The 24,307-nt window shown below is 35.4% G+C and overlaps 2 protein-coding genes across 2 annotated transcripts in view; both read right to left on the bottom strand.

Annotated features, from left to right (window-relative positions):
- Positions 1–369: 369 nt before the first annotated feature.
- LOC120427920 (uncharacterized) lies at positions 370–1,360 on the bottom strand. The gene has a single exon (XM_039592859.2). The coding sequence runs from the start codon at positions 1,124–1,126 to the stop codon at positions 563–565; it is 564 nt and encodes a 187-aa protein (XP_039448793.1). The 5' UTR covers positions 1,127–1,360; the 3' UTR covers positions 370–562.
- Positions 1,361–12,418: 11,058 nt separating this feature from the next.
- The window catches only part of LOC120427919 (neuropeptide CCHamide-2 receptor-like), a 52,922-nt gene continuing 41,033 nt past the window's right edge, over positions 12,419–24,307 (bottom strand). The window contains exons 3-6 of the mRNA XM_039592857.2: positions 15,598–15,817; positions 15,347–15,516; positions 14,957–15,271; positions 12,419–13,616 (exon numbers count right to left, since the gene is read on the bottom strand). Coding sequence (XP_039448791.1) covers positions 13,382–13,616; positions 14,957–15,271; positions 15,347–15,516; positions 15,598–15,817 — 940 coding nt within the window. The 3' untranslated portion in view covers positions 12,419–13,381. The remainder of the gene's footprint in view (positions 13,617–14,956; positions 15,272–15,346; positions 15,517–15,597; positions 15,818–24,307) is intronic.

The following is a 24,307-nucleotide window of genomic DNA, read 5'->3' on the forward strand; positions in this document are numbered from 1 at the left end:
TCAAAAATAATCTCTTCTTGAAGATTATTTCGACTTTTCTTATTTAGAAATGACAAACAAACATTTTCGGAAAAAAAATCAATGTTGTTTCAGTATCAACTTTCAAGAAATCGATGTTTTTGCACTAAAAAAATAAATTATCGTAATTCCTGATGATATTTTTTTTTTTATAACTTGAAAGTTAATTTTTTTTAAATCAAAATTGCCATCCGCGCGAAATCTGCACCTGAGCAAATTTAGCCAGGAAATCCGCGCCGAATCCGCGCTATCCGCGCGAAACGCGCCATCCGCGCAATCCGCGCTGTCCGTAATAACCCTGGTTGCTGTGTACAAGGAATTTCTCAATCAGTCATGTAACACTTGTTGAAAGTTTCTTAAGTGTATTATTTGGCTTAGATATTCAAAACTTTGGTTCCTTACAAAGCTAAACGGTTCTGACTAGACTTTCGCTGCAAAGACTCACGACCTTCACAGGTACTCAATTTTCTTAGCACTAATTCCATGACTAGACTTCAACCCAAGTAGCAATCTATGCTAACTGCTACAAGGAAACTCCACCCCTCTAATTCCGCTCGCCGATGAGTCGTGCCCGCAGATTCACCATCATCGGTGCATCCCGCGGCACTCCCTCACGCTCCAGGAAGGCCATGGTCTCGCGAGCACACACGGCAAATCCCAGCGCCTCCGCCTGATGTCCAACGATTACGGACGCCCCGGCGTGGTCCTGGCCGTAGTACTCGTCGGACTCGTCCTCCGAGTCGGCATCCTCCGCGTACGGGTCGTTCTCCAGAAACTCGATCTCGTCCTGCAGCTCCTGGATACGGCGAAGGGCCTCCACCAGGTAGTTGGACCTGGCACGGTCTTCGTCGGCACCTTCGTTGACTGCGGGAGGTCTGACGGGCGCTGCCGGTCTTTGGTCACCGCTTGGGGTCACTCTCCGGTTCGGTCTTTGGTCTGACGGTTCGATACAATTTGGTCGCTTACGCGAAGTCTCCGACGCTTCGCCATTTGGTTCCAGCTCACTGTGCTTACGCTTGGCGTTCAACGTGCCACCTCCCCGTGGGACACTTGCGAGGTTCCGGTACTGGTGGTCATCGTTGGAACTCTTTGGAACGGTTTTTGGCATGGTTTGCAACAACACTCACTTTGAATGTCTTTTTTTTTGGGAATTTAGCTCTGTTCAACACTCGACTCAACTCAAACTGTTCACATGATCACTTCGGTGCACGAACGCTAAATGCACGTGTTATCTCGCGAACGGCACTACCTGAAATGATCGGTCCGGGACGAACCTGCCAAGTCGTCGGCGGACCCTTTTTCGGACGATGCAGATGGAAATAGCTGCAACACACAAAGAGCCTGGCATATGCGGACGATGCGGATACGAGGAGGAACAACGAAACTTCGAAAACATATGCCGCCGCGTGGTCCCTAAACGTGCACATGTAGTTTGGATCGGGATCAGGGCAGTGTTGCCAGTAATTTTGATTTGAGCTTCAAAATTAAATAAATCTTCAAAATAGAAGAGTACTTCGGCTTGTCAACAAAAGAATTCCAAGTGATTTTTTATTTAAAATATTCCTGACAATCAATTCGATTCCCAAAATCCGCCAACCCTGCCATATAATGTGCGACGCGCGATTCCAGCTGTCCTGCGCCACGAACGTAAACAGGCGAAAAAGAGAGGAACCAAAACAACTGCCGGTTCATCATAATAAAACGAAAGAGGAAAAAGAGCGCAAGACAGAGGCAGAAGGCAACGGAAGGGACCTACTATACAAACTATAACCGCAGCCTGCTGTTAATGCCCTGCTGCCTACTGGAAATCATATCAAGTAATCATAAAAACATAGGCCAAGCTGCAGCAGCGCGCAGAACGCAAAGGCATCGAGCAGTGGCGTGACTTGATTATTGTTTGAGAATGATTGGTGCACAAGTTGGTGCAACATTTTTATTTTACATTTGATCAATTTTTATTTGAGCCTTTAAAAAACTTTAGACCTTTTGAAATGTGTTCTGAAAAATTTGATTATCAGTTAAAATGTTTGTCGTAATTTATAGAAGTTTTTCAATAAAGGATTGGGCAATACTTAACATCATCTTCTCCATATTTTTTGTTAGCTTGTATCGACCTATTTATAAATCTTGAATAGGTATACAGAAAAAGATTAGCTATGCCATGTATAAGACAACGTTAAATTATGTTAACAAATTGGAAAGGAAGGATAATTCCACAATTTCACGCAAGGTTAAAAACATTCCCAATGTTTAGGTAGTTGCTCAAAACATGATTTAAAATATTTTTAAAGAAAGAAAGTTTGTAGAGCACTCAAAAGCTTGAAATTTGGAAAAATATTTTTGTTGTTCTGTTTTTTTTTTCTATCCGAAACCAATCAAAAATATCCAAATATGGCACAGTAAAAAGGATAAAACAGATGACTCAATTCTTTTTGCCTTTCTCACTGTGGTAAGGCTACACTGGCCTACAAAAATTGACAAAAATGACTAAGCAAGCTCAACTCGAGGGGAAGCATAAACATTTGAGGTCCCCTGAATTACCTGCACTTTGAATTGTTCAAAAATAATTAGACAGGGCCGAATGGTTTTCCTCCAAAGTTTGTATGGAGAATAAGGGCGGTTCGTCGCTGTCGCATACAATCCATAAATTGCATGCAATATGTGGGAGTAGCGAACAGCACTAATTCTCCGTACAAACTTTGGAGAAAAACCATTCGGCCCAGTCCGAATATTTTTGAAATTCCAAAATGCTCCTGTTTCTGGGGAGCCTAAACTTCATGCTTCCCCTCGAGTTGAGCCTGCGAAGAAATGTTGTTGGTCGGTGCTATAATCCTACTCTAAAAATGAACTTTTCTCAGAAAGCTCGTACACCCACATTCATGTATGTGTGTGGATTATGTGACCAAAATTCTCACCAAGTTTTCTCAGCACTGGCTGAACCGATTTTGGTCAAACCAGTTGCATTCGATTTGGGTCAAGGTCCCATACGTACCTTTTGATTTTTATAAAGTTTCGATAAGTAGTTCAAAAGTTATGTTTAAAAATGTGTTTTTGTATTTATCCGGATATTAGATCAGTGGCCGAAAATCGACTCAAATACCATCATGTTATACATCGTTGGTAAGATAATCGAAAAATATTTCCAACCAGTTCAAAACATTGAGAATCTGGCAACTCTGTCTCAAGTTATGGCCACTTAAGTAATATTTATGTACTTTTTCGAAGCCGGATCTCTCTTAAATATATTTAAACTAGATAATCTAAAAACCTTTCAAACGATTCCAAAACATTGAAGATCTGGCAACCCTGTCTCGAGTTTTGATCTCTTAAGTGATATTTGTGTACTTTTTTATTGAGGTTTTCAAGAAAAACTAGAGGAAATGTGTGTCCTAACCCATCTTATCACCCTTTGTTATAAGTGAAGAAGGCACCAACCACATAGGTGGATTAAGTAAGTTTTTTCAGGAGAACTGATTACCTTAAAACTTATGTTTCAAAATCAGTTCAATTCAGTTTATTTTATTAACCGAAAGAACAATTTTACATCTGAGCAATTCTCTACGAAATCTCTTTTTACTTTCTTCAATTTTAATTTTTGTACTTTTTATTCGGCTGAAACTTTTTTGGTGCCTTCGGTATGCCCAAAGAAGCCATTTTGCATCATTAGTTTGTCCATATAATTTTCCAAAAAAATTTGGCAGCTGTCCATACAAAAATAATATATAAAAATTCAAATGAAAATTCTGTATCTTTTGAAGGAATTTTTTGATCGATTTGGTGTCTTTGGCAAAGTTGTTGGCATGGATAAGGACTACACTCAAAAAAAAAATGGTGGTTTTCAATTTCACTTTTTGTTACTAAAACTTGATTTGCAAAAAAATACAATTTTTTTATCATGTTTCAGGGGACATTAAATGCCAACTTTCCAGAAATTTCCAGAGTGTGCAAAAAATCTTTGACCGTTTTATGAATTTTTGAATCAATACTGATTTTTTGCAAAATTTGTATGGAAAATTATATGGACAAACTAATGATGCAAAATGGCTTCTTTAGGCATGCCAGAGGCATCTAAAATGTTTCACCGGATTAAAAAATACCTTAAAAAAATCGAATGACCGAAATCTGAGAGGATTGCTCTTTTTATTTGAATAAGGTGAATAAGTTTTGAATAAGGTTTTGACAAACATTTGATTGTTTCATTTCTTATGTGTCCTTGCTGTTACAAAATAACGTCATGATTCGAATAACCAGAAATGCTTGTTTCTGTTTAAATAAAATATATACGATAATGTTTGCACGGTGCTCAAAATACCGTTATTATGAAAAAAATATGCAATCCGAGATTTTGGTGTCTATCGATTCCTTACACCATAATGCACCTCTGAGCAAAAAATGAAAACATTCGCTGATGTAGTTTTCGAGATACAGCCCTTTTAAGATGTTACATCCGATTTTCAATAAGAAAACCAAAACAATCTATACATTTTCGGCATTTCAAAGAATATGCATTTCGAGATAATGATGAATTTATACAGCCATTTTAAAATGTTATTTCCGACTTTTTCTAAGAAAATCTGTAAACTCAATACAATTTCAGCATTTCAAAGAATATGCATTTCGAGATAATGATGAGTTTTGCTTCATATGACAGTCAAGTATCTCTGGGAAAAGTTTCAGAAGGTTTGCTGAGTTAGTTCTCGAGATACAGCCATTTTAAAATGTTATTTTCGACTTTTTCTAAGAAAATCTATAAAATCAATACAATTTCAGCACTTCAAAGAATATGAATTTCGAGATAATGCTGAATTTTGCTTCATATGACTGTCAAGTATCTCTGGGCAAAGTTTCAGAAGGTTTGCTGATGTAGTTCTCGAGATACAGCCATTTTAAAATGTTATTTCCGACTTTTTCTAAGAAAATCTATAAAATCAATACAATTTCAGCATTTCAAAGAATATGCATTTCGAGATAATGATGAATTTTGCTTCATATGACTGTCAAGTATCTCTGGGCAAAGTTTCAGAAGGTTTGCTGATGTAGTTCTCGAAATACAGCCATTTTAAAATGTTATTTCCGACTTTTTCTGAGAAAATCTATTTAATCGGCGTTAAAAGTCGGAAATAGCATCTTAATACGGCTGTATCTCAAAAACAACATCAGCAAACCTTTTGAAACTTGGCCTAGAAATACTTGACAGTCATATAAAGCAAAATCAATCATTATCTTGAAATGCATATTCTTTGAAATGCTGAAATTGTATTGATTTTATAAATTTTCTAAGAAAAGTCGGAAATAACATTATAAAATGGCTGTATCTCGAGAATTAGATCTGAAAACCTTTTGAAACTTTGCCCAGAGATACTTGACAGTCATATGAAGCAAAATTCATCATTATCTCAAAATGCATATTCTTTGAAATGCCGAAATTGTATAGATTGTTTTGGTTTTCTTATTGAAAATCGGATGTAACATCTTAAAAGGGCTGTATCTCGAAAACTACATCAGCGAATGTTTTCATTTTTTGCTCAAAGGTGCGTTATGGTGTAAGGAATTGATAGACACCAAAATCTCGGATTGCATATCAACACAATAAACTAAAAAACCAAAGGAAAAAAGGAAGATGAGGGTAAATATATTGAGTACAGGATAGAAATTTATTGTAAAGCCTAATCCTAATAATATAATCTTATTTAAAAAAATATCCTGGTTTAACTTCTAGCAGTCGCATTAGTTTATTTTGCTGTAGAAGAATATTCAAAGAGAATAACGACAATATTTCTTCAATATTCAAAGATTCCAAAACATTTCGAAATTTCTCCTCTACTCACCTACTCACAACCGGCTTAATTTCGAACGTCCACCACATTATTATAGTATAGAGCAGCTGGCACGATTCGTACTTTTATTTTTCTTTTTTGCAGCATGTTTTCTTCTTTCACCGAAACTTCCCCCTGGTTTTCGAAAAATCATCAATTAAAAGCATCGTAAGCGTGGCCGGCAGCATGCCTCGCTTTTCGTCCTTTTTTCCTGTTGGTTGCGCCTCAGAGGAGGAACGAAGAGGGACCGGTTGCCATGCGTGCTGCGCTTAAAATTTATTCTTTTTTTTATGTATACCAGCGGCGCACGACTATCGAAGGGGACGATTATTGACCATTTGCGACCCTTATTTTTGAAGTATTGTTATCAAATCCAGCTGAACAAAATACAAGCAAAATCACAATTTAAAAGTTCTTATTGACAGTAGTTATTAGGCTGTTGAGAATATTTGCATTGGCCTTAGTTATTTTATAATGATGAACCAAAAATAAAAAAAATAAAAATAATGAGTCGAACTATCAAATGTGTTTTTAAAATAATACATAAAACAGAAGTTTTGTTTTTAACAAAATTTAGCCTATTAAAATGAAAAGTCAACCATTTGTTTGATTTTAAATGCAATTTTGAAGTGCAAGTTGACAAAACTCTTGGGTCGCAAAGGGTGATTCCATCAGGGCACACTTTTGATGCAGGCTGCAATAAGGGCTTAGGGGAAAAGCAACGAGGAATAACAGTTCGAAAAGGAACATATGCTTATTTCCGATTGGATGGAGACTGACTGCTGGCTGAATGTTGTGTTGTTGTTGTTGACGATCGGAAGTTTTGTAGGGAAAGAAGGAACAACCGGCTGGGTTCGCAATGTAAGTAAACAGTGGCGTAGGGAGTGATATTTTTAACAAATATTTTCTTGAAGTTTATTCATTTTAAATGCAAAACATCATAATCATAGATTGAGCGTTTTACCAAAAATTTCGATAAAATATAGATTAATTTTCTATTGAAATACAAAAAAACGGGGTGACTTTGATAGGTTTGAGATTTTTCCGCAAACTGAAGAGTACAAATCAAATACGTACGGAATGGTATGGATTCATTCTGACCGTAGTAGAGAAGTGTTCAAAGTACTCTTAGAAGATGTTTTCATAAAATTTTGAAAAGTTTAAAAAGTAAGTTAACTATAATCAAGAAAATGTTGATAAATAGCATCATTTTAATATTCTGAAAGTGTCATGATTTTCTCAATGAACATGATTTTGAATCGGAAAATGGAATGCATTTTCGGATTCTTTGGACAATTTTCCACTAGTAAAAGGTAAAATAAGTTTTTTAAATAATTGATATTATGTGTTTTTGAAACATAACTCAAAAACATCTCCCAATTTATAGGCATTTTCATTAGAACAAATGACAATTTTACCTAAAATTAATATGTATTTCATTAAAAAGCTTATAAACTTAGTTAACTATTTATAACCTTGATTTTTTTAAAAGCTGTATCAGACAAGTGATGGCATATTTGACGTAAACATAAAATTTGAACACATTAAATCTGATTTTTACCACTTGAAAAATATTTCAAAAATAAATTGAAATTCTATCAATGTCATCCCGGTTTACGGTAATTCAATGCAAAATGTATCGACCATTGCAAAATTATAGAAAACAGACAAATACATTTTTCATTTTTAAAAGAATATATTGTTAAAGGTTTACAACTTTTTAAGAAATTTGATGATTATGTTTTGCACTAAACTTCAATTTCGAAAAGGTTTTTTTGAAATTTATTTACACATCATTTAAACATCTAAAAACAATTCATTTTGCAACTGAATGTAATTTGCCACTCAAACTTTCAAATCAAAATTGTCTCACAAAGTCCAGTCTTTCAACCCAATGTTCAACACAAAAACATGCAAATTGCCAAAGACAGGTGATTCTTCAAGTACCAAGTAAAATCTATTATGCTCTAATACTTTAGCACAGGCCTGCCCAACCTTTTTGGCAAAATTTTTACATTTTTCATCGTAAAAATTACAATTGTTCATTTTTTCATGGTTTATTTGATGGATTCGGTTCACAGATGACCAGTGAACAAAATTATTCCAAAAGTTTGAAAAAATATTTATATAAGTCGTTTTTATCTGCATTCTACGTCAAAAATCAATCCGGCCCGCGGGCCGGACCAATTTTTCACTTAAAACTTACATAAAAACGACCTGCAAAAATATTTTTTCAAACTTTTGTCAAAGTTATGTTCACTGGTCATCTGAGAACCGATTCCATCAAATAAACCATGAAAAAATGGGCAATTGTAATTTTGACGATCAAAAATGTGAAAATTGAGCCAAAAAGGTTGGGCAGGCCTGCTTTAGCAGCTCTTCAAGGCGATGCTTTGCAGAAAATATGCTTATGACACATTCCATCAGCAGCCATCTTCAGCTTAACACATTCTGCCCTCAGGTGGTTCCTGCCTGCCGGTTGGGGTGGCTCGTCAACACTTCTTGGAAAGTGCAAAGGCATGTTGCCGTCTAACGTGGCATTAAACATAGTTGAACTTCCCCTTTTACGAAATTAACCAAAACTTCAATTAGGCTTATCTGGAAAGAGAAATCATTTCTAGTACAAATTTAAGCTTAATTTTAAACTTGTATTTCCAATAAATTGTGCCACCCTAGAAAAGCTCTTCCTACAAAGTTGTAAGCTGTCACCATCTGGAAAAGGTGTTTCCCGTACAAGTCTACCTGACATTGGTGGCGAAAGATTGGATTGCGAAGGAACTAATTTTCCACCTCTAGCAAAGACGACACAGGAAATCCTTCTGGTGCTAACGATGAGGGATGCTAGAAGGGTGACTTGTGAAGACGTTTCAATGAAAATATCATTGGTTTGAGCTTCCCTCATAAGCTTCCTAACGATGCATCTGGGTTTGTTTGAGAAAATATCTGAATAAAGCAGAAGGATGTGTTCTCTGAGGTTGAAACTTTATCCGAGTGAATCGGCAAGGTTAAAAATTTCGGTTTTGCACTTTATGCCGTCCTCCCCCTACCCCCTTCAAAATCAGTCCGATAAATTAGAGGGCAGAAAAATATTTTTTCAAAAAACTTCAAAACATTATAGGAAATAGAAGTCTAATCAACTGGAAACAATTTGAAAAGTATTTTCCTGAGTTTAAAATCATATTCAGCATGTATGGGATCGGTCAAACATATTTTGATTTTGTTGCGACATTCCGTTGAACAGCACCACATTTTTTTTTGCTTTTCCTCTATGCAGTATTTTTAAATTGCAGGACATAAAAAAAGATCTTGTCCACAAAAAATCACTTTGCAACGTCATTAATTTGAAAACGGTGCTCTTTATAAAAAAATGTGTAGAACAATTTTCAATCGCAATTGCAAACATGATTTCCAAAAAAAAATGATAATATGTTAGATTTCATCTAAAAATCATATTCAGGGATGGAATAATCGCAAAAAAATCATTTTCGCTTGCGAGCTTTTTTCACCCGCGAAAGAGAGAGGAAGCAAATCACGCAAAATAAAATCGCTCCCGAACTTCTCCAAGAAAATCTGTTGATGTTTTTTTTGTGAATTTCCTTGTCAGCACCACTTAAAATCATTTATTTCGCTTTGTTTACACACATTGTCCATCTACAGTGACAGGTCATTTTTCGACGTGCGACGTTACACATGCAAGTCGTCGCCGTCGTGCTAACTTGTCGTACGTGCATTTTGGGCCAAATTTAATTAAGAACGCCATTTTGTGCAGCTCACAATGCCTCACCTTTTGACCTTCACAGATCCCCAAAATTCGATTCCAATCCTGAGATATTCAATAAAAACCAAAAAAGCTCGTTTTTCTCGAAACGTCGAAATGGCGGGTGCGACATGTTAGCACGACAGCGTCGAAGTATAGTAGTGAAAAAGATGTTCCGCCGAATAATCAATATGATGATTTTTTTTTCGTGCGCGAGAGAGGAGAGCCACGTTCCCTTCGGATTTTTTCCCTTGATGAACGCTCAAAGAATTTCTTTTGATGATGATTCTTCCATCGATGATCACATTTAAAAAAAATTACAGCTTTTGTACCAGATTTGATATTGCATCATCCCAAACCCTATCGGCGATAATCTTATCGACGATAACGGACGATAACTCATTTTTTAAATCTTTCTAAAATTTACTTAATCCATCAAAATCATGTTAAATTTTGAAAGCTAACAATATTTCTTTAATAATATGTATAATAAGTCTCAAAGTATAAATACTCAAACAATTTAAGAAAATACCTTTTTTTTTCAAAAAAAATAATAATTTGCAATACGAAATTGTGTATGCTTTTTCACTTTATTCGGGTTTTAATTGTAAAATACCGAAATTTTCACAAAATACCGTAATATGGATATCCAACGAAACGATATTTTTTTATGAATTTTCTCTTTTTTAGAGTTTTGTTTGTAAAATACTTAAATTTTCACAAAATGCCGTTTTTTTCAAATATACTAAAATTTGAATGAAAGTTACGGTTGTTTAAAAATGTGATTTTTAATGTAAATTTTAGTATTTTACAAAGAAAATATTACCAAGTGAAAATACATGCCTATTGTTTAAGACTAGTCCGCAAAATTGTATGGAGCCTTGTCTGGAAAATCTAATGAGGCAAAATGCCATTTTTTTAACATGGTTACATGCAAATCAAAAGAAACAAAATTAAAAATTCGCAATTCGCAATTCGCAATTTTCAGTGTAAGAACGGGCCTTGACCGATCTTATGCACCAGGTTCCCGACGAACACGCACTGCCCTTACACCTACATCTCACCCTTGCTCTGAGTCAGTACGAGCAGCACGCTAGAACAAGCTTTGAGTGTTCGTGCCAGGCATGCACACCTTCTTTTCCGGTTACGCATTTTAACTCGGCCGGGGGTGGTACATTACGTAGGGTTTGATGTAAGTATAAGCGCCTAACCATTTATAGTGTGCCTATCAATTGTCATTAAAGCAAGTACTGTTTTATTTTTTAGTTTGAATTCAAAAACTAATTGTTATTTACTGTGTATTGTTTTCTCCTGAAACCTTTCCTAGTGTTGAGTCGTGTTTATCTGTTGCTATTTCTTTTGTCGCGGTGTTTTGTTACAAATTTTTGGTCCTAAGCATGTTATAAAAGTTTACCAAAAGTACAATAGTAATATTTGTGTTAATTCTTTAACCATTCCATAAATTGAGTAAGGGCTCGAACCTCACTTGCTTAAGAAAAAGGTGAAGTTTCAAAACAATGGACAGGGAAGGAAATATACTATGTAAAGAATCAATAGTAAAAGGAAGATAGTAATTTATGAAGTAGATATAGAAATTAACAATAGTTAATAAAAAGAGGTAACAAACAAGCTTGGATTGTTTTGGGGGCAATTTACAGGGAAGATGAGAAATTATTGAAATAGATAAATAAAGAAAAGGCACATGATAAACAAAATTGACATCGCTGCCAAATTAAGGGAAAGCAGACAGTTTGTTACAGCAGCATCAATTGGTAAAATAGAGTGGAAAAGCGTTGAGAAATAAGAGAATCAAATAAGTAAAATCGAAATCAAATGAAGGATAGTAAACAGAAACCGATTTAGAAAATCAGTGAAACAAAATAAACAGAAGATAGCTGTTAGCTGAAATGGAAAGTAGAGAAACCCCGTTCTGCGATGCTCAAGTACATCCACAGCAGTTGACTCAACATACTGCGAATCAAAACAATACCGTCTACAATCACAAATTACTTCCCTTTCCCACATTGACGCGCCCCTTTCTTCTAGCCGTCTCTACTCTGACCCTTGCTGGTCAAAGGTTTACGAGTCGTTTCCACAGGCCACCAGCTAGGTTACACCTTGTCATCATGATGACTAAACCAAGCCAACGTGGAGGTAAGAAAATAGGACACTTGCAAGGAACCAGAGCCATGCTGTTTTGTCCAAACAGCACTACGGATGTAGTTGGGCTCCTTCCGGGATGTTCCTCGCCTAGGTGTGTCAACTGACGAGTATCATCAGTATTATGCACCCTTGGCCTGCAGAACAAACAAAATTAAAAATATCGAAAAAATGCAACGTTGAGATTTGCAACAAACATGCCTGGCCGTTGCCTGCGGTAGGCGTATTTTAGGTAATTTATTTTCTCCAATAGACATTTTGAAGATCGATAACGCACACGCCACAAAGAGGGAATTCTTTCAATGTTTATTTAATAGACTTCGTAAAAAATACTTATTACACCTCGTTCACAGAACATTTCGCGTTGATTTATTTACATTTGTATTACAATCAAGTTTGTGCACTTCGTTTTAACGTGTATCTCCAATTCAGTGTAAATAGTTTATTTGGTTGTCATGAAGGCTTAAAAATACTGCGATTGTGAAATGAGTTTGAATGTTAATGAACTGAATCAAATGCGTTTTTTATTTATTTTATTTGAATAGTTGAGTTGAATTGTTGTTGAAATCAGTTCTGTTCTCAAAAAAGGAAAATTATTCAGCTGTTTTACAATGACTATACTAAGAACTCTGTGATTCGATTTTAATTTGCCATGTCTTTTCTTTACATTGAATTAAAAAATATAAATAGTCGCAAACACATAATGAACAGACCTCATCAAATGGTAACTCATTCATTAAATTATTTGTGCTTTAAAAAACAATGCTGTGACAGCCCTTGTAAAACAACCCATTTCAGAGTCATCCTGCAGTAAACTCGTTGTTATGAGTCCAATTAGAGCCCAAGTTCAAGCAGCAAATTTGTCTCATTTGATTTTTGTTCATATCCACAGTGGTAATAGCCAGGAAACTGAGTTCTTGCAAATAAGTCACACTTGCGTCCACAAATGGTGCCGACTACAGCAAACACAGCTTTTCCATCAATTGGAAATGCAATTTGGGTGCTTCATTATCCGACACACAATGATACGTATTCCGCACTAATTATGCTCTGCTCTCTCTATCTCATCGACGAAGGATTCCCTGTTCTGCAACAATAAATTTGGTTGTCCCAAGGAACAAAGGAACGATATTTTATTATTTACACTCTCAATAGTACCAGTTTAAAGCTGCATAAATCGGTCTCATATATAAAGTCAAACATGTTTTATTCAGATCTCAATATAAAGATTTATAGGATTGCATACGCTTTTTTCAATAACTTATGTAAAAAAATACATACTTTGGTGATTAATTTGATTTTTGTTCAACATGTCGTTCAGTTTATATCTACATTCAACTAGTTTTTGGTCTGCACTTTGTGTATATAACTATCCATTTAATTCGTTATTTAATTTGATTTTTGACATTAAGAGATCAAGTGCTGCCATTTTCAAACCGGCATTAAATTCACCTAATTACACCACACTGATCAAGCCCCGACGTGAGCAATGATCTAATACCACTCGGTTTACTCAGCAAATCACCGCCTCCCTCGTTTAACGAATCGATGGTTTCCGGCCGTTGGATCCAGTGCCGCCGGTGCCACCGCTCCCGACGCCCTTGAAGTACACCATCAGCCGGACGCTGCCTCACCTTTTGGTGCTCTGGACGGAGTGCACCGACAGGGACTTGCGGATGCTGTGGTTGTGCTGCGATCGCCGGATCGTCGACACGAAGCTCGTCTCGCAGGCGTTCCCCGCCGAGGACATTCCGATGCGCCGCTGGACGGACATTTGCCGGCAGCACAGGTACCGGTGGAAGTGCTGCCGGAACACGCCCGACACGCAGTACAGGGCCACCGGGTTGATGCAGGAATTTAGGAAGCTGTGAAGGGGAAGAGGGGAGGGAATACGGATTGATTGAAGTGCCATTGTCAAACTATCAGGGTTTTACTGTATGAAGGCTTGGTGAGGGTTTGGCTAAATTTCAGCTCAAAAAAATTAATTTCAAAAGTTTCTTGTCAAATTTCGAGAACACTAAAATACTAAAATACTAAAATACTAAAATACTAAAATACTAAAATACTAAAATACTAAAATACTGAAATACTAAAATACTAAAATACTAAAATACTAAAATACTAAAATACTAAAATACTAAAATACTAAAATACTAAAATACTAAAATACTAAAATACTAAAATACTAAAATACTAAAATACTAAAATACTAAAATACTAAAATACTAAAATACTAAAATACTAAAATACTAAAATACTAAAATACTAAAATACTAAAATACTAAAATACTAAAATACAAAAATACTAAAATACTAAAATACTAAAATACTAAAATACTAAAATACTAAAATACTAAAATACTAAAATACTAAAATACTAAAATACTAAAATACTAAAATACTAAAATACTAAAATACTAAAATACTAAAATACGAAAATACTAAAATACTAAAATACTAAAATACTAAAATACTAAAATACTAAAATACTAAAATACTAAAATACTAAAATACTAAAATACTAAAATACTAAAATACTAAAATACTAAAATACTAAAATACTAAAATACTAAAATACTAAAATACTAAAATACTAAAATACTAAAATACTAAAATACTAAAATACTAAAATACTAAAATACTAAAATACTAAAATACTAAAATACTAAAATACTAAAATACTAAAATACTAAAATACTAAAATACTAAAATACTAAAATACTAAAATACTAAAATACTAAAATACTAAAATACTAAAATACTAAAATACTAAAATACTAAAATACTAAAATACTAAAATACTAAAATACTAAAATACTAAAATACTAAAATACTAAAATACTGAAATACTAAAATACTAAAATACTAAAATACTAAAATACTAAAATACTAAAATACTAAAATACTAAAATACTAAAATACTAAAATACTAAAATACTAAAATACTAAAATACTAGAATACTAAAACACTAAAATACTAAAATACTAAAATACTAAAATACTAAAGTATTATACGCAAAATATAAAAATGCAAAATATAAAAAAAGTAAAATTATTGAAAATTATGAATTGTGAGCAAATTTGACTAAAACTTTGGTAAATTTTATCAACAAGCATTTTTTTTAATTTCACGTCAACATATTTGTCAATTCTTGCCTAAAACTTGTTTCCGTGTACAGCACTCGTCTTCATTTCTCAAACTCACCTCAGACAGAATCCCGTTATCCGCAGAATGTGCCAAAAGTCGTCGTAGTCCTCCTCGGTGTTCGGGTTCAGGTGGAACCACAGCTGGAACACGTGGTGCGGCAGAAAGCAAACGATAAACACCAGCACCATCACAATCACCATCCGGGCCACGTGTCTCCGAGCCCGCGCCTGGGACCGACTCTGCGGGCCCGTGTTTTCGCCCGGCATGTCCCGGGCGCTCGCATGCAACCGGTACGCCATCAGGATGTACAGGATGCCAATGATTGCCAGCGGAAGGAAGTAGTACACCGTGGAGTTGACCACCGTTTTGAACCTGTACCGGGGGAGGGGGGGAATCAAATACGTGCCATTTTAATTGCAGAAAATAATTGACAATTTTGAAACTTACTTCGAGTACGCTAACGAATCGTTCGTTCGCTGGCCAAACGGTGAGCAGTACTCGATGGTCTTGTTAGGGATGTCCACCTGGACCACGTCGGACACGATTGCCGAGGGCATGGCCAGTGCAATCGCTAGCAACCAAATGAAAACGGCCACTATTACCGTAATTGGGCGGGTCTGCGAGGTTCGTGTCAAACAAGAAACATCAAGCATTAGAGTCAGCGAATAGTTCAAAGCTGTGGGCAATGTGTGATTTACCTGTAGCTTCCGGAGTGGATTCACGATGGCACAGTACCGATCGGCGGCCAGCGCGGTCAGCGTGAACACCGATACGCCGATGCTGATTTCCCGGAAGCATTCCGTAACTCGACACAGCGTTACCCCCCACGGCCAGGACTCCAGGGTGTAGATGATGGATGCCAGCGGGACGCACACCAGAATCACCAGCAGGTCGGCCAGGGCAAGTGAGAAGATGTAGCTGAAAAGCGGATCAAAAGGGTTGGATTTACGGGGAATTAATATGGCAGCATGGCTCGATTTATTTGAACTCTCTATTACTCAATATCCAAGTCATATCTTGCCACCTGTTGCACGTTGCCGTAGCGAATTCGCAATAACTTTTGGATGTAACATTTAAAAAAAAATGTTTCGAAGAAAAATAAGTCCTATTCAATATCAAATCGACTTCGTCGTGCTATCTTGTCGCACCCGCCATTTTGACGTTCCGAGAAAAACGCGTATTAATGTATGACCTTAAATAAATAAAAACGAGAGCACGCCATGTAAACAATAACAAACACGTTTTGTTTGGCTGACCATTCTGTGCATTGTCCCGAAGTTTGGTTGAAGTGGGTTGCTGGAGTCCCGAGTTATAATTACAAATGTTTAAGGTAGTCTAGCTTGTACGTGCGTCAAACGCATCCTGACCTGAAATCCCTTTGGCCTTTTGTCGCACTAACATCAATTTTCAGGGAGTGACAAGATAGCACGACAAGATTGAAACTACTTTTATATGAAAAGTGACATAATTTTTTTGAGCTTTTTTGGTTTTCATTGAATATCTCAGGATTGAAATCGAATTGGGATCTGTGAAAGTCAAAAGATGTGGCATTGTGAGATGCACAAAATGCGTTCTTAACTCAATGTGGCCCAAAATGCACGTACGACAAGTTAACACAACGGCGACGAAATATGGTGATAGGATTTCAACCCATTTTCAAAATTCTCACGATTTTTATTCCTAAAACATATACTGAGGTAGAATCCGGGTAAAATCCGGGTTGACTTTGAAAGTGAATTTCTTACAAATTTCAGTTTTATAGTGTTCAAACTTAATTGATACGGTCGTATCATTCCACAGTGGTCCGAGACCGAAATCTAGCGTGACAAAATTGATAAAAGAAGCAAGTTTGAGCTGTAATATTTCAAGAATCAACCAAATAAATAAATAAATGAAATATTTCAGCTAGCACTGCTTTCTTCTTTTACAACCACTAGATCATTTTGTACATTTTTGGGTCCTTCTAGACAATTGTAGAGCTTGTCAAAATGAACATTTCTATGCTTGACATATGGGCAAAAACGATTTTAAAATACTTATTTTCAAATTGAGATTAAATGAGTTAAACAAAAAATACCTCCGAGATATTTTCAGCAAATGTACTCTAGAATGTGTACCTTCAGAAGCTTCCAAAATCAAGGAAAAACTCCTCCACGTTTTCAAATTATTCAAATTCATTTAATAGTTCCGATTTTCGCTCTCTTCGAAGATAAATGTGTGTTTTGATAAGCTCTACAAATGTCTAGAAGACACCAACTCGCTACGACATATGCCTGAGTGGATAAATTCAAAAACTATTTTTTTCTTGAATACCTTAACCTAAATCACAAAAATGGCTCTAAAAACTTCCCGTTTGAAGATAGATCTTTGCGCTCTTCAGCAAAGGTGCTCAAAATTGTGCTCCCTACAACTTTTTTCAAGACACAGAAGCGCTATCTCGTCATTCCGCCAAAATAAAAATGGTGAACCACCTGAAAACTTGGACCAACCTAATGTCCACCATACCAAAAGTAGAGAACCTGGAGTTTATTAGAGAACGGCCATCTCAAACCAAAAGCACCAATCTAAACACGAGAACTGTCAAACGGAGGTACCAATCGAGCATAAGACAAAGGATTTTGCTCGATTGGTACCTGACCTCCGATTGACAGTTCTCGTGCTTCGATTGGTACTTTTGGTTTGAGATTGCCGTTCTCTAATAAGCTCCACGTTCTCTAACCAAAAGATACCCCTAATAACCTTGATCATTTGTCCCGAAGACTTGGTACCGTAAACCGGGGTGACTTTGATAGGATTTCAATTTGTTTTTAGAATATTTTCCAACAGGTAAGGGTTTTCTCAATATTATTATTTTTAAAACATGTACTGGGGTAGGCCACACAAAGTCCATGCACAATTTTGGAAAAAAAAGTTTTTTCAATAGTGTTTAGAAAAATAGTTACGTTAAAAATTCTTAGTTTTAATTCCGGGGTGACTTTGATAGTCATAGTTTTTCTTGTTAAAATCATATTTAAGATGTTCAAACTTTATTTTTACGTTAAATGTACCATCACTAAAGTAGCTGATATAGTTTGTTAGAAAAAAATCAATGTTTATGTTAAGTTAACTAAGTTTATAAGCTTTTTCAACAAAATACATATAAATTTTAGGTAAAATTGTTAAAAAGTCGGAATTTTGCCTGAAATTTGTTAAAACTAGTTTTGATCAGTTGTGCGGTGCCAGTGTGGACGCACAGTCCTGTTTTTTCGTGTTATTTTCCATCTCTTTGGGGCGCTGTTCGAGTGCATGGGGTGATTGGTCATTATAATTAAATAATGGCATCAGTTGTGCGGTGCCAGTGTGGACGCGCAGTCCTGTTTTTTCGTGTTATTTTCCATCTCTTTTGTGTCGCTATTTGTGTACATGGGGTGATTGGATTTCTTCTGATTCGTGTTGTTTTCATCTCTTTTATGTCGCTGTTTGTGTGCATGGGGTGATTGGTCTTCTTCTTATCTTTTCTTTATTTTTAGTTCGCGCGTTCGTTGGCCAATGAGTTTATTTTTGTTCTCTTTACATAGTTTTCGATAGAAACGATCTGAATTCTTTTTTTTTCGAGACAAGCAAGTCGTATTGCTGGATTAAGTCCTTTCTATATCATCGATGATCGGAAGGCAAGCCGACGAATACGTTTTAAGACTTATGATATAAAATCATTTTAATGAATGAAGCCCTTCTTACATCACCGTTGATCGGAAGGCACGCCGACGAAGAATTTCTGGAGGATCGCGGTCGAATTAATACGATATTTAAAATTCTAGATAGCTATCTTTCGGATGCGATTGTGAGTAGCGGGACTTCGCGGTTACTATGCAACGTGCTTTTTTGGAGTCTTTTTATATTTTAAATTTATTAGTTCTTCTTTTATCATCGTTGATAGGAAGGCACGCCGCCGGTTAAGTTCGTTTGAGTTATTGTTTTAATTTCATTACAATCGGTTACGTGGTGTCCTGTTTTCTTTTCGTTTATATTCGTTGATCGTAATAATTTATTACAACTGGCAGCTTTAGTATTAACTCATCTACTATTTTTGACATTTGCTCGCGTTATCTTAATTGTACCAACAGTAAAAATATACTGATAAGTCCAGCCCATAGCACTACCGCTCGGTTGGCACGCGTTCGATTAAAACAAACTTTTTAAATAATCAATTATTTATCTTTCCGCAGCCGGCTGCCTAAGATTTAAAATTTCAACCGATAAACAAAATGCTCATGGTCACATCACTGCCACTCGTGAATCCTGACCTCATACCCATCTACTAACCCCCTCAAAACTCATGTGATACTTTGTCGGAGAAGCAGTCGATTGGGCGGTCTCTATCACTCAAGTATCGGACTAACATTCCCATCCACTTCCCCGTGACCCAACCACTGGTCGTGGCCGGCGCCGGTATTGATCAGCATGATAGGGGCCTTTGAGAAGTTGCGAAGCGAGGAAAGATAGCACCCACTTATCTTCCACGGCTCGTGGATGTAACTTCTGGAGGTCCTGGTCAATAACGGAGTAGCAACTGCGGGTGGGCACCTATGCTTATGCTTATGCTTAAATTTGTTAAAACTAGTTTTGTTTTGTAAAATTATCGATTTATATTGCATTTTATACTGAATTCGAAGCACGAATCACAAGTTTTCACATTTCACATGAAATTTGTTATACTGAAATTGCCTATAAATTTGGTGATTTTTTTAAAATTATGTTTCAAAAATACATATTATTTATTATTTACAAACTTTTTTAACCTTCTCCTAGTGGAAAATTGTCCAAAGAATCCGAAAATGCATTCTGTTTTCCGATTAAAAATCATGTTCATTTAGAAAATCATGAGACTTAGAGAAGTTTAAAATAATGACTTTCATCAACATTTTCTTAACTATAGTTAACTAACTTTTTAAACTTGTCAACATTTTATGAAAAGTTCTTCTTGAGGTACTTTGAACACTTCTCTATCACGGTCAGTATGTTTCTAAACCATTCCTTACGTATTTTAATTGTACTCTTCATTTTGCGGAAAAATCGCTAACCTATCAAAGTCACCCCGGCTATCAAAGTCACCCCGTTTTACGGTATCTAAATCTTAACAAATCAAAAATTTATTGCCCACGTGCGGGGGGCGGATTTTAGCGATTGTCCACGCTCCATACAAAAAAAGTTTTATTTTGTATGGATACTGTCCACATGGGGGGAGGGGAGAGCTGATGGTCTGAGATTTTCAAAAAAGTGTCCAAGTGGTTTACGGATGGTCCCACAGTCGTATACATCGCTATTGTATTTTTTAAATTAAAAAAAAACAACAATGAAATGCTTGACTAACTAATTACCCCGATAATGCAGTCCGTTTTCCGATTCGCCATTATCTTCATTTAAAAAATCATAGTGACACTTTGCAATATTTAAAAAATCCTTTTTATAAATATTTTTATGAGGCTGCTGGAATATTTTTTGGAGATAATGTCCCTCGACTCTGACCAAAATCAAGGGAGATGGCCACAATTTTGACATTTGAATAAAAATATTGTTTAAAATGCTTAATACACCTGTCCAATTAAATATTTTGAACATTTGTCAAATTGAAATGTACAGCACCGCAAAACTTTTTTTTTCCTTGCAAAAATAAAATTGACGAAAATTTTATTTTTACAAGAAAAAAAAAGTTTTGCGGTGCTGTACATTTCAAAGAAATTTTGAAATCTTAAAATTGCCAAACAACTGGACAGTAGGGTGCCCAGAAAAAATGACCCCCTGCTTGTTTATTGGGTTATTTTAGGCATCTGTGCAAATTTTGGTTGAGATTAACCCATTGATACCCGAGCCTAAATAAGGGCGAAAAAAATGTTTTTCATACAAAAATGACTTTTTTTAAATCGCTTATAACTTTTTAGGATCGAGTTTTACAGATTTGACATGTTGTACAAAGTTGTAGAGCATTGAATTTTCAATGAGAATCTCACTTTTGAGAATATTTGGATGGAAATAGCGCACCCTGCAGACCAAACCTTAAGAAAATTGGGTTTACCATACATATTTTCGATTTTTCCCATACAAACTTCTTCGAGTATTAATGGGTAAATGTTGACCGATTTTGTTCATATTTGGCCCAGAGTCCTAAAGTAGCTCAAGGAACAATATTCAGCTTGTGGAGCGAGGTTTTGAGGAAAAGTTCCATATTCTTTGCACCCTACTGGACAGGTCTATAATGCATTTTAAAACACTTTTTTATTTAAATTATTAAACCGTAGCCTGTAGTTTTTTTTTATTTTTTTATTTTTTTAGAGTAAGATCGATGAAAATAAGCAAATCGCAAATAAAAAATTTTTTTTTACTTCACGAAAATATCACAAAAACCCATTTAAAATTGTTTGCTATAATTAACAAAAATTATGCCACTATTTGATTCCAGGTTAAACTTTCTTGAAAAATAAATGACTTAAAATTATTTTCAAAACAGCATTTGAAAAGGTCGTATAAGCAACCAAATGTAAAACCTTGTAAACGCAGTTTGTTACAGCTTGGGAGCTAACTATTTCATTTTATTCCAGAAAATAACATAAAACGAGAGAACCCTGGACAAATGCTTAAAAATGTCATACTTTAAAGAATAATATATTTTTACATTAATATTTTATTTATAATTGTAGGGATTATGGGTTGCAGAATTGAATATGAAATAAATTATTGATTGAGTATTTATTCTAAGATTGATATAATTCATAAATAAGAGTTTAGAGCGCAACAAAAAGTGCGCACCTTCATAAATATTGACTTGGCAGTTGACAGATTGCGGATTGAGTGCGAGAGCGCGCTAGCGAGCTGCGAGAGAGAACAACGAGCGAGAAAACAGCGAGAAGCGCGCGGCCAGCGAAAGAGAGAATGAAGATTGTCAAATGATTTTTGTGGTTGATTTGTGTGGAATAAGACGTGTCATAAAAGAAAGTCCCCGATTACGATAAAAATGTTGTTTTAATCTATTCAGGAATTATCAAATTATTTCGAAGGTTATTTTTGCAATTTTTTTCCTTCTCTGTCTAATTTGTTCTCCTTAGTACCAGTAAATTCTCTCCCCATTTTGAACAAATCAGTTGTTGAAAGGTAGTCCATATCTCAGCTCAGGATAACAACTGCACCAATGTAATTGTTAAAGCAACCTAATAAAATGAAATGAAATGAAATGAAATGAAGGAATTATCAAAAATATCATAATTAACGATAAAAATGAAAATTTTCATCAAAAGTTTTGGCCGGTGATGTTTTTCCACAAAAAATCGCTGAAAAATTCAAATGAATTTAAAAACCGCCAACTTGTTAAGCTAATCAAAACTTTACCGCAATCTGCTCGTTCCCATTTCTTGACAAACCCCCTAATCTGTGATGTTGTAATTTGCCTCGTTTACGAAGCAGAACGAACCACCTAAAATTTCCCTCATCTGGTTACGCTTTCCAAGAATGGAACTCTTGGCAAGTCTGATTATTTTTCTTTTGGGCGTGTCTGTGGTAAACCAAATAAACTGTGTGTACTCATTTGTGAATCATAAATGTTCACACATACACACTGAGCAAACCGCCAACCAGATTAGCCGCAACTCCCCACCGCCCTCTCACAAAGTTCCCTTGTAACGGGTACATACCACCACCACCCCCAAAGGGGGAGATGGGCAAACAGACACGACAAAAATCCCTCCCCCACCGCCCCTGCTGCTGCGTTGTTATTTGAGTAGAGCTTTGTGGTCTGAAGGGAGAGCGAAAGCTCACAGCCAGCCTGCATATCGATGTTGGGAAAGGGTGGGGGCGGGGGGGTGATATGTGGGTCTTTTTTCGCAACCTGACTGAAATTGAAGCTTCACTGCGTGCTGTACAGAGGGAAAGTTGCCAGTTTGTTGTTGTACGAAGGATCGTCACGAGAGATAAAAATGGGATGTTAGATCCTTCAAAGGAAGTCATAAAACGTTTCTTCTTTTTTTTTGTATGTCGAAGATAGGACTTTTGGCATTGTGTGATGGAATTTCCGGTAGAATGGTTTAATTTTGTGTACCGTAAAACGGGGTGACTTTGATAGCCGGGGTGACTTTGATAGGTTTGAGATTTTTCCGCAAAATGAAGAGTACAAATTAAATACGTACGGAATGGTTTAGAATCAAACTGACCATGGTAGAGAAGTACTCAAAGTACCTCAAGAAGAACTTTTCATAACATTTTGAAAGGTTTAAAAAGTTAGTTAACTATTATTAAGAAAATGTTGATGAAAGGCATTATTTCAAACTCCTCAAAGTGTCATGATTTTCTCAATGAACATAATTTTGAATCGGAAAATGGAATACATTTTCGGATTCTTTGGACAATTTTCCACTAGGAGAAGGTAAACTAATTTTGTAAATATTAAATAATATGTGTTTTTGAAACAAAATTCAAAAAAATCTCCAAATTTATAGGCAATTTCAATTGAACAAATTTCATATGAAATGTGAAAACTTGTGATTCGTGCTTCGAATTCAGTTTAAAATGTAATATAAATCGATAATTTTATGAACAATACTAGATTTAACGAATTTCAGGCACAATTCCGACTTTTTAACAACTTTACCTAAAATTTATATGTATTTTGTTAAAAAGCCTTAAAACTTAGTTAACTTAATATAAACATTGATTTTTTTTCTTGAAAACTATATTATCAACTTTAGTGATGGTTCATTTAACGTAAAAATGAAGTTTGAACACCTATAATCTGATTTTATCAAGAAAAACTATGACTATCAAAGTCACCCCGGAATTTAAAATGAGAATTTTTAACGTAACTATTTTTCTGAGCATTATAGAAAAATAACTTTTTCAAGAAATAGTGCATGAACTTTGTGTGGCCTACCCCAGTACATGTTTTAAAAATAATTATCTTGAGAAAAACCTTTCCAGTTGGGAAATATTCCAAAAATAAATTGAAATCCTATCAAAGTCACCCCGGTTTACGGTACTCAAAGGAAGGTTGTAAATCCTTTGCCGTGAGATGGGATGAACTTTTTAAAATAATGTCTAAGACATATTTTTGACACTCAGAATTATTTCAGTTCCGTTTTATGAATAATTATTTTCACAGACAAACTTTTTTTTGAAAAAAAAAAAACAGATCGAAGCGCCTTATTGCAAGAAAGCGAACATTTTGTCGGTCTCTATTGCGAGATTTGTACTTGAACCTGAAAAAAATGTGAATACTTTAACTTGTTGGAATTGTTGTATGAAGCTTGAAAAAGTAACATTTGATTGATAGAGAATTATGGAAAAAATAATTGCGAAATTCTTTTTGATAAAAATAATTATTTTTCAGCAATGCCTGGTTAAAATATGCTCAAGAAAAATTTCAAAAATTGTTTTAATGTAATACTA

The sequence above is a fragment of the Culex pipiens genome, chromosome 3, assembly GCF_016801865.2.
Source record: "Culex pipiens pallens isolate TS chromosome 3, TS_CPP_V2, whole genome shotgun sequence".
Classification (NCBI taxonomy): Eukaryota; Metazoa; Arthropoda; class Insecta; order Diptera; family Culicidae; genus Culex; species Culex pipiens.

What these genes read in the sequence shown, in the direction of transcription:
- LOC120427920 (XM_039592859.2), bottom strand. Translation starts at nt 1,126, where the DNA reads ATGCCAAAAACCGTTCCAAAGAGTTCCAACGATGACCACCAGTACCGG.